The sequence below is a fragment of the Phascolarctos cinereus genome, unplaced genomic scaffold (genome assembly GCF_003287225.1).
Source record: "Phascolarctos cinereus isolate Bilbo 61053 unplaced genomic scaffold, phaCin_HiC Scaffold_9;HRSCAF=440, whole genome shotgun sequence".
Taxonomy (NCBI): Eukaryota; Metazoa; Chordata; class Mammalia; order Diprotodontia; family Phascolarctidae; genus Phascolarctos; species Phascolarctos cinereus.
The window spans coordinates 181880678-181894518 of NW_027556402.1; the positions used below are offsets into that span (position 1 = coordinate 181880678).

Below are 13841 nucleotides of genomic sequence, written 5' to 3' on the forward strand. Positions count from 1 at the left end.
CAAGGATATTCCTGGAACTCTGAGGTCCTAGGATGGAGCAATCAGTACATTCATATAGCGCTTTTAAGATTTACGAAGTCCTTTTTTCTTGTAATAGGGCTGATTAGGGGACCCTCTGCTCAATTTATGTGTTCCAACTTGGAAAGACTTTAAATCTTTGATCATCGTAATAACCAATCATGATTCCAGAACAGATGAAGAATTCTACCCCTCTCCTGACAGAAACAATGTACTCAGTATACAGAATGAGACCTACATGTTTGGATATAGCCAAATAGTGGATATTTGGTTTGCTTGACTATCCATGTTTGCTACAAGGGTTATCTTTTCTCTTTTCCATTGCAGGGCAGGGGTAGGGGTGGGTGGGAAATAAACTCTTGATAATTGAAAACAATTAAAACATTTTTCATGATTTCCCCAATCAATTTCATGAGGTTACAAGTTTTGGGCCTTTGTTTATAGGCTGCTTTCCTTAGAGGTACTAATCTACCCTGCAGCCCTGTGACAGGACAGAGGAAACCCCCCCCCATCAGTTCCCAGTGGTTGAGGCTACTCTCAAGATGATTGTAGATTTAAGTATGTGGGATGAACTCTTGTCAAAGAGCACCCACTCCCACTCCACCCCCATGGATCTGGATCATGGAACTGGAGCAATTCCTGTCTAATCCACGTCTATAAAACTCTCTCTCTCTCTCTCTCTCTTTCTCTCTCTCTCTCTCTCTCTCTCTCTCTCTCTCTCTCTCTCTCTCTCTCACTCTCTCTCTCACCCCCCCACACACACACATGCTTTCTTTTCCTTAGATCTCCGTCTCCTTTTTTATCTCCTCTCCCATTCCCTTTCTCTTCCCTCCCCACCCCCAGCCAAACAGTGACTTAAAAGAGCAACATGTGTTTGTCTAGGTGACCTTAGGTTCTTAAACCTAATTTCTGACCACCTTTTGCCTCTCTCTAGCTTTTCTTGAGCTTGAGTTAAGAGACTAGAGTTTCTGAAAATGCACCTTCCACTCACTGTGCTCTTGGTAATTCCAGATTCAAAAGTTCCCAAGAGACTGGGAGTTCCTGAGTTCAGTCCTTTGACCATGAGTCTCCTAGAGGTAGATGTCTTCAACTATGTGCCTTTTAGAGAGGAAGGAAATGCTACCAAGAGAGGAACAACCTTCAGCTGATGGACCAAAGACATGCTGTGGGACAAGATATATGGAACATATTAAACCATTATTGTATCCCCAAAGGTAAAGGGAAATTATATATCTAGCAGCCCCTAAAGTGTGTTTACCTGGGGGAGAATCTAATGGGCTATTTGAATACTTCTATTTGTTTGAAGGCTCCTGTGAATCCTCTATCTTATCCATTTTCTGTGATGGGTTCTTCTATGCATTTGGCACATAATAAATATTTCTATATTGATTAACTGATAATCATGTTGTACACTGAGATGCTGTGTGGTGGTTGGTAATCCCACCACCCATATTTTGGAAAACCTAGACATAAGCCATACCCAAACTATCTTTCTTGGTCCCTACTATAAAACTCTAGGGGGTGTGAACCAAGGAGAAAGAGTGGTCTTCTGGGGTCAGATCCCCAGGACTAGACCTGGTTCATGTGAGCCCAGAATCCTTGAGGGGACTCTTGGCCATGGTTTATACTCACAACCACCCTGTAAGGTAATGACCTAGTTCATTAGAGTTGCTTTCAGTCTTAGAAAGGCCTTAACGAAAGAGATAGACTGTCCAGAGATGCTAAAAGCAGTAGACCCTTACCAAGGTGCACTTTAATTCACAGAATAGAAGGTATGAGTCCCAATACCATGGGGTGGGCTAATGTAATCAAGAATATACCCAAAGGGCCAGGAATTCACAAACACCTTAAGGAAGACGACTGTAACCTCAGAGGGAGAGAGAGTTGACAAGCATGCAAAAGGCTCCCCTTTGGATGGGAAACACTGAAGTTCTGCCAAGTTCTTGTCACTCCTTCCAGGTTGATGGGTGGGAAACCTGGGTGCTCCATTGCTTTATATTTCAGAGCAGCTCATGACACACTGTAGCTCTGCCTAAATGCTGGGACAGTCCCAGACATTTAGCAGAAGCAAAATTAGTAAGGGTCAAGAGGCTTTACAGTGAGGGGTGTAGTCTTTCTCAGGTGTGTCTGATTGGTTTCCCACCTATTACATCATAGGCAGAAAGATACTAGGGATTGGCTAGAAGCACTGGGCATGGAAGTTTCCAGAAAAGGCAAAGGATCCTAGGAGAAGGAGGCATATGTAATACAGAGACAGCCTGTTCAAACAAAGGCTATAGGTTTTTCTGGCCTGTCACTGGCAGATAGTGGAGGTATTACTACGCCCATTTTACAGATGAGGAAACTGAGTCTTGGAAAGGTTAAGTGCCCTGCTTAAGGTCATACCACTAGTAAGGGCAGAGTTGGGATGGAAACCCAGGTCTTCTATCTTCCGAATCCTGTATTTCACCCACTACACCATGTTGCCTCACACATTGTTCCACACAAGCTCATATTGCAAAAGTATTGCTATCATTGTGCAAAATGGTAATGACCTGAAATGTTTGTGCCTAAAATTTCTTTTAGAATTCAGATTTCTAAAAAAAAAAAGAATTCAGAGTTCTTCTCAGTCAGACAAATGACGAAGTTTTTCTGTTTTATTCTCCAAGTGGTAGCGATGAATAATGTCAAGCTAACACTAGGACATAGGAGAGGATGGACTGACTTCCCCCAATAACATGGAATTTGGGTGTGAACATCCCACTCCTTAGGAGGGGGTAGAAATTTCCATATAGTGACTGGTTTGCACAAGCACATTCCTCTCCTCCAAGAGTAGGGTTAGAAGAATCTGATTCATTAACACTAACTGCGGCAACAATCTTATATTGGAAAGATGATTGTTCACGTAAGGGGGTACCTTGTTTAGATGTCAACAAGATTAAAGGTCACAAGGGAAAAAGATGCAGAAATATGAAGGAAGAGGCAAAGGAAACATCCTACACCTTGGAAAAGCCATGATAATGTTTCAATAACTTGATTGCATAAGAAGATCAGCCCCAGGTTTTGGAGAGGGAGAGATAATTACTGTTGTTGCTATGCCATTTAAATTAATGCCTTTGTTGAGAACTGAGCCTGCCAGCTTATTGATAAGACGAAGGACTCCAGTGACAGAGCATAAGGTACCAGACAGTTACTTCAAGAACCTTAAGACTAGAAGTAACTATCCCTCTGGAGACTGAACCTGCTAGCGCCAGTGTGACTTGGGGGAGTGAGCTCAGAGAGGGTGCTACATTACAATTTTCAGTTTTGGTCATGTTTTAGTGGGGAGAAGTGTCGAATGATGACAAACTTAAATTTCCTACCATATTGTGTGGCATGCATAAGTCTGTCAGACCAGGGCTTTATTTCCTAAGAGGCTGACAACTAGGCATAGGAGATACTTCATAAGAGCAAAAATATTGAAATACTGAGAAAAGGAAGCTTCCTGTCTGGACTATGCTGGGGAAGATGAAGGAAGCTAGGAATGAAATCACTTAGGGAATGTGTGCAGAGAATATTTGTAAAATTTTCCCATTTCCTTTTCCTGTTCCAGTGAAATGTTTTTGCTGATGTTTATTCTGTTGTTTACCTGGGTTTCTGTTAGGACAGGAATAGCTGAATAGCTCAACCTGAGCTGACTTTTAAGGCTCTCAGTTTCACACTGTGGTGGAACCCAGCTCTCATGGAATACCCTTACCAGAAAATATTCCCCACAAACATGAACCCAAGTCTGTGATGGGCTAGTGCTGACTGGCCCACAGGTGAGCTAGCATCAAGGTCTTTTACTTCAGCGTATACACGTGTCTGAATAGAAGGAGGGTAATCAGAGGAACCTCTCCACATAATTAAGAGAGTACCTTATCTCTGGGAATGGAGTGTCTCGACAGGTTAATAAAAAGGTCATAGTCTGAAGGCAGTACAGAGCAGGGATCCTTGTGGAGCACAGATTCAAAGGCTTCCCATATTGCTGAACAGTTTTTCTCACTGTAAGGGAAAAAAATAAGCAATGATATTGATTCATTATTTCAAAAGATCCATGACTTAAATCCAATCCAAGAAACTCTTATCAAGCACCTACTATGTGCTTAACAAGCTGTTATAACACTGTTAACAACAATTTTTTAAAAAGCCCTGATGTGACATCTAGGTGGCAAAGCAGATAGATTACTGGTCCCGGAGTCAGGAGGACCTGAGTTCAAATCTGGCCTCAGACACATAACGCTTAGTAGCTGTGTGACTCTGGGCAAAAATCACTTAACCCCAGTTGCCTCGCCAACAACAATAACAACAAAAAAGCCCCATCACTGGAGGAGGTTAAATTTGACTGAAACCTAAGTTCTAATGTCAGGAAGTAACATATGCACACAAAAGTATGAAAAATGATTTCTTTTGGTAATCTGTGTTTTGGAGACTCAAAGCTCCATCCCACTAGCCTTCTGCCCAAAGTTATTCAGAAGGACATCTCTGATAATGAGATTGCATTGAATCTTCTTATCTTGGTCAAACTCCAACCCAGGCTGGAATTGATTTTATCCTACTCAGGTTTGGGTGGAGACAGACTTCCAAGACTAGGGGCGGTATTTCCTTTGATGGCAGTCTATACTGTCCCCTGTAGACTGAGTGATCTAAAGAACTCACCTACCTCCTAGTACGTTGACCAATCATGGTTGGTTGGCACCCCTTTGGGAACATCTACTCTTCGAAGGGCATATAACACTGTACCCCATGATCCCAAACCGAGCCAGTTCTGAACTGGCCCCTTTAGGAGGGCCCAGTTTTGAACTGAACTCCCATGCAATGCATGTCAAGCCACTTCAAGAAATTAAACAGCAGACTCATGTACCCCAGTTTCCTTTGTCTCTTTTTTAGAGCAGACTGTGTTTCAAATTGGGATTCATGGGGTTCGGGATTCACAAAAATAAATACACAATATTTACAAAGTACAAAATAATTAGGGGAGGGAGAGGGAAGGGACTGGATTGCTAGGTAGTGTAGTCAATAAAGCACTGGGTCTGGAGTCAGGAAGCTCTAAGTTCACATCTGACCTCAGACACTTACTAGTTAGACATATGACTTACTAATTAGATATATATATATAATATGTATATATATGATATATATGTGTATATGACACAGCTCTTAACCTCTATCTGCCTCAGCTTTTCAACTCTAAAATGGAGATAATAATAGCATATTATTATATATAGGATAAAATGAGTTGATATTTGTAAAGTGCCTAGCACACAGTAAGCACCATATAAATGCTTGTTCCTTTCCCTCCCCAAGATAGTTCACAATCGTCTAATCCTTAGTAACCAGTCCATAAGTATTTATTAAGCATTTACAATGTGCCAGGCACTATGCTAAGACCTGGGGTGGAAAAAAAAAAGACAAAAATAGGTCCCTGCCCTCAAGAAGTTTATGTTCTAATGAGGGAGACTACTATGAAAATAACTAGTTAGATAAGATACTGGTTAGAGTAGATGGAAGGGTGGCTCGGAGAGAAAGGTAAGATTTGAGCTGAGGCTTAAAGAAAGCCAGGAAAACGAAAAAGCTGAGAGATAAGGAGAAAGAGCAAAGTGACAGCAGAAGACAAGTTTCTTACAAAGCAGTTTTGGCTAAGATCTAGTTGGGTGTAAAGGCAGAGAGAAGTACTTAGTAGTATGCTAAAACTGTCACAGTGAGGAAAGAATGTGTCCTTTAGCCTAGTCATTTTTACCAGATCGAATAAAACAGTACCTTCTTATGTGTCAGTTAATTAGCATTGGTTAAGCTCCTACAATAAGCCTTATAGGGCAAGATAAAGAGAAGGGGGTGAGTTCCTGGAACTATTTAAGATCCTATTACTATTGTAATCATAAAGTGACTGGAGGAAGGAAGGTGCTGAAGGAGACATTCAGTCCCTATCAAAAAGGCATCATCCAGAAAGGGCAAGGAATACAATAGCAAATATAGGACAAAATGGAATCAGTTTTGGTTTCCCAAAAATCCACTTTCAACACCCTCAACAGTAATAGGAAAATTTTGGAAAAGGGCAAGGTTTTTTGGGGGAAGATAATGAGTTCTGTTCTGGAGATGCCTATAGTACCTATATGCACCTATATGCCTATGGTGTACTATATGCAGTACTACATATAGCACATATGCTATGTACGCTACAGTACCTATAAGTACCTATATGCCTATAATACCTATAATTTGGAGATGTCTATAGTGTCCATATGTACCTTCATGCCTATAGTATCTATATAACTATAGTACCTATATACCATATATAGTATATACTATAATACCTATATGTACCTATAGTGCCTCTAGTTTGGAGGTGCCTATGGTACCTATAGGTTGGAGATAGCATCTATAGGTTAGAAATGCCTATAGCTCCTATTGTTTGAGATTTCCAAGAGACAGGTGATACGAAACTGGAGTTAAGGAAAAGAACTAAGGCTAGATATATAGATATAGGAACCTGCATAAAGATAATAATTGAACACATGAAAACAGAAGAGATGACTAAGCTTGTACAGGATTCAAAAAGAGAAGGACCAAGCCTTGAGGTACAGTCTCCATGAGTTTCTATGGACAGAGAAAATTGCCTGATAGTCAACCCAACCCTGGTGAAAAAACCTCTGCATTTAGCTAGGCTAATTTGCAGAAGTCATCCACAATATGCTGTCTTTGCCAAAGGGGCACCTAGAAACCTTTTGAACTATAGGATCTACCTAAACATATGATATATAAAAATCCTTTGTAAATTGTCAAGTGTTCTATGGTTGATATTATTACTTGAAATCCATTTTCATATTGCTTTAAATGAGAAAGCCTCTTGTCCCAAGGTTCCTGAGATAGTAGTTCTGCCTTGGAGTTATAAAATAAAAAGAGAAGAAAAAAGAAAGGCAGAGAGTCAGAGGAATTTTGAAAACAGGAGAGTAGGGCAGACCAGGAGACCTAGGCTCTCAGCTCCTCCACCTCTTCCCCAGTCAGACAAATGTCCCTCCCTACTCCACAAGGAAATACTTAACTTTTATCTGAAGGAGACACTCCTTACGACTTACCTGAGTTCTGGGTTCACCACGGAGATATACTCATTGCATCTGCCCAGGAAGATACTTTCCAGGTGGGGGCTAGTGCCTTCCCCACTCCATCGTTTTTTTCCTGCCCTGGTATACACATTAGCTTGTCCCATCAGAAACAGTAACAGGAAGAGCATCAGTCCCTGCAGTACTAGGTTGGAGGACTCCATGGAAGAGTTCCCTGATGCGAAAGTCACTTCTCTGCAGTGGGGCAGGAAAGGGGGAAAAATGTCTCTCGGTGCTGCTGCTAAGCCGACCTTGTGTAAATAGCTTCGTTAGCTGATTCAAGCAGTAACTAACTGCTTAGAAGGAAGAGGCTTTGTGTTCTTACAACTTTTTTTTACCTTCTTTCCCAGTTTCTATTCCTTCTTTCCTTTTCCCTTTCTCTTTCTTCTCTTCCTCCCTCAGACAAGTGTCCTTCCTACTGGAACTTTTGGACTTGGCCAGCAAAGCAAGGCATTTGCTACTGTCAGCAAAACAAACTTGCAAACTCTTCCTTTCCTTCCTGCTTCATTTGGTATTCCCCTTTTACTCTCATTAAGCAGAAGGTACTTCTCTTTGAATGAATAATTTAAAAAGCAGTTATTAAGCCCTTACTATGTCCCAATTACCTTGCTAAGCACAGAGAGCAATAACTTGCATCACTCTTTCTAAATGTTTTAACTTAGCATTTATGATGCAGTGGAAAGAGTAGACAGAACTAGGAATCAGAAAAATCCGGATTCAGAGCTTCACCTTTTCCAATCTTGGTTTTCTTATTTCTAAAATGGTAATAATTGTAGTTAAGCGGGTTGTCTCACAAACTTGTTGAAATCACCATTTCTCTCTCCTGAGATCCAGTGGCTAGTCACTAAATGCCTATTGACCACTTCACCCTATATTTCTCATGAGCATCTCAAGCTCAACAGGCCTGCAACACAATTCATTGCCTCTCCTGTCAACATCCATCTCTCTTCTGAACTTCCTGTTTCTGCTAAGTGTCTCATCATTCTCTCGTTTCATGGTCTTCTATTATTCTTGACTCCTTTATGTCTTCCCACCTATCCATTCAGTTGCTCTTCACTCTATCCATATCTTGTTTCTGGCTCTATGATATCTCAGTCCACCTCCCCCACACTTTTTTTACTCACCCTAATTTAAGCCCTTATCACCTCTCATCAGAGAGCTTTGGAATATAAGCTTGCTCTCCTAGGGAACAGGAAGAAGAAGAGTGTCAACACCATCGTTCTTCACAAGGAAGGACAGCTGCAGTACTTTTGTTGTGGTCTTATATCTTCCTACTACAGTCGTTTTGAAGTATCTCACCCCTGTCAGAGATAGAGGCATCCGCAGCAACAGCCACACCAGTGATGGATGTTGGGGGCAGGGAGGAGAGAGGAATATCTGGCCCTTCCCTTTCCTTGCCCCAGGAGCTCCTTCCTGCTCTGCTTCATTCCCTTGGAGGACATCCAGATCTCTTCGTTGAAACCACTTGGGCAAGGGAGGATTTAGTCACCAGCAAGATCAGCCTTTGCCTCCAAGGCCTTTGACTGCGATCTCTCTTGTTCATTGCCGTGGTCCTCTCAAGGTCCTCCAATTCTGTAGCCCTCTCAATACTTGGTCGAACCCTTGCACACTTCTTGCCTCTTCTAAGATTTCAGCTCTCCCCCTCCTTCAGGGCAATGACAGAAGGGGCTTACTAAGTGGCACAAAGCCAGTCCAGTGGATAGAATGTTGAATTTGCAGTCAGAGAGACCTGTGTTTGAATCCTGCCTCAGATACCACCTGACCCTGAAAAGAGTCTCTCAGCCTATTCTTCCCCATTTACAAAATGGGGATAATAATAGCACCTACCTAAAAGGGTTGCTGAATCAAATGAGAATACATAAAATGCTTTGCAAATCTTAAAGCCCTTAGATAATGCTAACTACTTTTATTTCCCCAGAGCAGTCACAGATCCAATGGCCCCTGGATCAGAAAACATGGAAGATTTCTATCCTGCAGGCATCCATCTCAGCTATGCTCTAATTCCTTCCTTGAACAGAAGTATATACTGAAAAAGCCATTGAATTGGGAGCACAGAAGACCTAAGTTTGAGCCCCAGATCTGGCATTTAATAGTTCTGTAATTATGATCAAATAACTTGGCCTCTTTGAGGCTGTTTCCTGGTCTGTGAAATGAGGAGGCCAGGCTTGAGAATCTCCAGGTCCTCCTAGCTCGTCATTCTATGATTCTATTCTACTCCATGATTCCTCCAGGTAAACTGGCTTATCAATCCTCTGGAACAAGGCCTTAGTGTCTTAGTTCATAATGCTTTGCCATGCCCTTATCTGTTCTTTTGCTAAAGTGGGAAACTCTATTAACACATTGCAGAAAGATTTTCATTAATAAAGTTTGATATAGGAGTTTTTGCTAAACTTTGATTAGCCCCAAATTTCAATTTCGTTTTGTGGGGGGTTTTTTTGTTTGTTTGTTTGACTAGGCAATGGGGTTAAGTGACTAGCCCAGGGTCACACAGCTAGTAAGTGTTATGTGTCTGAGGTTAGATTTGAATGCAGGTCCTCCTGAATCCAGAGCCGGTGCTCTATCCACTGCGCCACCTAGCTGCCCCCCAAATTTCAATTTCAAGGACCATCTCATTCCACTTTTTCTATAAGGCCTGAATTGATCATTTCCTGCTTTGAACTCTTAAATCTATTGTTCATTATTTTTCATTAGGCATTTAAGTGCCTGACAGTCTTGTTGTCTTGAAATGTTCATTCAAATACTGCAACTGTATTTGACTTTTTGTGCATTTTCCTTGTATTCCTAACTATATTTGTGTCTTAATCAATATCATTAATTCCATGAAGCCATTGTTGAATCAAGAAGAAGCTTTATTAACGATCTGGGAAGGGCGGGCTTCCTGTCTGTGTGAGAGCACATGTATCTACAAATGTACACCTTTTTTATTCCCTATTCCCTATTCCAATTTCCTTCCCCTGTTTCCCCATAATTTAGGTACTATACAGATTACAGCCTATCGGAAGCACCTAATTTCCCCCTGTGAGTCTACACTCCCCACAACTGGGTGACCCGGTTCCTTGGGCACACCCCTTTTTATGTTAATCAATACCTTAACCTCAGAACTGGCTTTCCACTGGTTAGTCTTATTCACCACCAAGAGTGTTTTCTTATTCAAATTTATCTCCCTTTGTTCAACTTCCACCTACTCCCAGACTGCATTCCTTTCCACTAGACTTTTTGTGGAAAAACTCTTTCTCTGACTCCAATCTCTGAGTGATATGAAGAAGCAACATCCATATATCCCACATATTGTAAGGTCTTTTAAGGGCAGGGATGATATCTTTATGATTCTTTGTATCCTACGCACACACACACACCCCATAAGACTAAGAGAGGCAATGTGGAATGGTGGAATGGGTAGAGGGCTAAACTTGGAATCAAGAAGCTCTGCCTAGGTCTGCCTCTAACTCATATTAAACTAGGTAATCCTGAGGAAATTAATCTCTTAGAGCACTGAGCAACTAGCTATAAATTACCAGGAAGTTGTCAGTCTGCTTTGCTGGGAGGAGGGTCTACATCGGGAGTTTCTCATATTGATTGAAACACAATCCTTGGCCCCTCCTCCCCTTTAAGAAAAAAAACAAACCTAGAACATTATTTTCCAACACGCAGACTCAAAACAGAAGGATGATTCAAGTGAGATGATAGTTCTATGTGAAAACTTTTTCCTTTATGTTCCCAACTTTTTTCTTTATTTTATTCTGATGAGATATTTGTATTTGCAAAATATTTCATAGTCATTTTTTACTTCAGTACAACTCTATACAGTAGGTCAATGTTGCTCTTTTTTCTTTGGAAGGCCAATTATTACGCTATATTTTTGCATTATTCGGTCATTTTTTTTACTGCTCGACTCTTCATGACCCCATTTGGGTTTGTTTGTTTGTTTTTTTGGCAAAAATACTGAAGTGATTTGCCCTTTTCATCTCCAGTTCATTTTACAGAAACTGAGGCAAACAGGGTTAAGTGATGAATGGGATGTCCCAGTGAAGACTTCTCAGTGTAATTAAGGTAATGAGTTCAGAAGGTAGTGTGAGAAATGAACTCTCAGAAGTGAAGGCTCTTCAAAGGGTCAAATAATTCTTGATTACCACTTTCAAAATCCTCCCCCACTCAGACTCTGTTTTTAAGCACTTAACAGAAAGAATAAGCCCTGCCCCACCCCCAACCTGAGCCGTTTGTCCTTGGCTTTGAATTTCAGGCCTGGAATGTAAGCCCCACCTCCCAGTTAGAATGTAAAGTTAGAATGTAAGCCCACCCCCAGTTAAGGGGGTAAGGGATAGTGGTGGGTGGAGACTTGTTTTCATGGTGGGCGGAGATTTGCTTTTATAAGGCGGCCCCTGTTAGGCGTGTCTCTCTCGGAGGAGCAGATAGCCATCTCGGCAAGATTGTAATAAAGGTAACCTTTGCTTTCCACTTTGAGAAGTCTCTGAGTTTAATTTGGGTTGGGGTCACTGTCCCACACAGTGACTTGCCCAGGATCATACAGCTAGTAAATATCTGAGGCCAGATTTGAACTCAGAAAGATGTCTTCCTCAGTCCTAGCCCAGTGCTCTATCGACTGCATCACCTAGCTACACAATCATGTTCAATTTGAAAACAGGAAGGAACTTTAGAAATCATCTAGTCATTCCTCCCATTTTATAGATGATAAAGTGAGCCACCACCACCCCTTGAATAAACTAGTCTAATTTCACAAACAGTACATTGCAAAAAAGTATTTTTCTAGTGCTCTACAGGACTGCTGGTCAGATCTTGCCTTTGATGTTTATCATCTGCTTGACCTTAGAAAAGTTGCTTAACCTCCTGGGCCTAGGTTTCCTCATTTGTAAAAGGAGGAAGTTGACCCAGATGACCTCGTAGGTCCCTTCTAACTCCAGACCTATGGTCTGGATACATTACCAGAGTCAGGATTGGAATTCAGGTTTGAATATGAAAACAACACAAGACATGAAGTCAAAGGTTGCTTTTCTGAAAAGTCAGCTTTATTTTTTTTTCCTGAGAATTAGGCCTTTGCTTAAAATAATTATTGAGCCATAATTTTTTCTGCCAGTCAGTTACCAATTCAGTAACAGGCTCCATTTTACAAGTCTGACAATTTGAACCACTCTTGGGGCCAGGGACTAGGGCATAACTCCTCTTCTCCACTAAGATTATTTCTCTGGCCTGGACTCATGAATATGATGACTGAGTTCAGCCTTTGGGGAGCCTGAGTTCTTTCCAAAGGGAGATTAGAAAGATACTTAATGCACGATATGAATCAGTTATTGAACAGCTATTTATTTCCTTTGTGCAAAAGGAATACTCAACAAATATAAACATGCTCTGACAGTAATACTCAAAATAGGATACAGAAACTTACATTCTTCTGAAAGGTTGATGCTTAAAACTTCAAAATATGATGCAGTTTGCAGGTATTTTGTATTTCTTCATACCATCTAAATAATTCCCACCAGGTCCATATCTTCTGACAAACCCAGCCAGGGTTCTTTACTTTGTAGATAGTCATCTTATCCAATGTAGAAATTCTCAGTGAACACCAATCAGGGGACACAAGATTTTGAGACTTATCAAATTTACAAGACTTCTTCCAAGGCTGGTTCCATCTCAGCATCGCTGTTTGGATAGAAACACAAAGCTAAAACAAAAACAAACAAACAAACAAACAAAACAGCAGCCAGGAACTCTAAGGCCTAGGCTCTGTTCAACTCACTTATCTCTTACTCTTTAAACTAAAGTTTCTGATTGTCCTTACATGATTTGCATGCAGAAAGAGAAAGGAGACCATGGTCAGGGTTGCTCTTTTTTGAAGGCAGTAGTCAGCTACTTTTGCAACTCAGTAGCAACAGAAGGACTGTTTCATCATTCCAAAGCACTTATCTCTTTTTCAGAGGAAGAGGGGTGGGGTTGGGGACAGAACAGTACTTATTATCCAACTACTCTGCCCTCAGCCCTATACTAAGGGCTTTACAAATATTATCTCACTTCATCCTCATTTGATCAAATCGGATCTGCATTTCAGTGTTGTAACAATATATGTGGTGTACCAGAAGCAGACAGGGCAGATCTGTTCATGCTCAATGGGTCATACACCAATTACAATGCGTGTTCCAGTCCCCACCAGAAAAGAGGGAAAAGAGGGGCAGCTAGGTGGCGCAGCGGATAGAGCACCAGCCCTAAAGTCAGGAGTACCTGACTTCAAATCTGGCCTCAGACCAGACACTTGACACTTACTAGCTGTGTGACCCTGGGCAAGTCACTTAACCCCAATTGCCTAAAAGCAAAAAAAAAAAAGAAAGAAAGAAAAAAAAGAAAAGAGGGAAAAGGTTGATATGCTAGACTATAATTAACCTAGAAACTGTAAAGCTACACAAAGAAACTAAGATGGAAAAATGAAGGATATGAGGGGGGGGATATAAGATCCTTTAAAATACTATTCAGGCAAAATATTTTTTAAAGAAATATTTTGGGTTTTCCAGATTGACTTTCTACTCCAGTGATTCCTAATATTGGCTTTCTAAAATCACAGAGCATCTCCAGTCATCTCAAAGAACTTAAGTGAAATTCTCTCCTAAATCCACAGGCTAATTTTAATTCATTTGAATTATTTTTTTTTAAAGTATACATCATATTAGCATCAGTGTAAACTTGGGTGACTTACTTGACCCCATGGACCTCAGTTTCCAC

At 41.0% G+C, this 13841-nt stretch overlaps 1 protein-coding gene across 3 annotated transcripts in view; it reads right to left on the reverse strand.

Annotated features, from left to right (window-relative positions):
• The window catches only part of BST1 (bone marrow stromal cell antigen 1), a 35668-nt gene extending 22413 nt beyond the window's left edge, over nt 1-13255 (reverse strand). Inside the window, exons 1-4 of one of the 3 annotated variants that reach the window (XM_020992934.2) lie at nt 12910-13255; nt 12517-12770; nt 7092-7310; nt 3894-4020 (exon numbers count right to left, since the gene is read on the reverse strand). In XM_020992934.2, coding sequence (XP_020848593.1) covers nt 3894-4020; nt 7092-7279 — 315 coding nt within the window. In that variant the 5' untranslated portion in view covers nt 7280-7310; nt 12517-12770; nt 12910-13255. Of the gene's footprint in view, nt 1-3893; nt 4021-7091; nt 7703-12516; nt 12771-12909 lie in introns of those variants that run through there. The other 2 variants (XM_020992950.2, XM_020992941.2) reach the window with 2 other exon arrangements.
• Nucleotides 13256-13841: the final 586 nt, after the last annotated feature.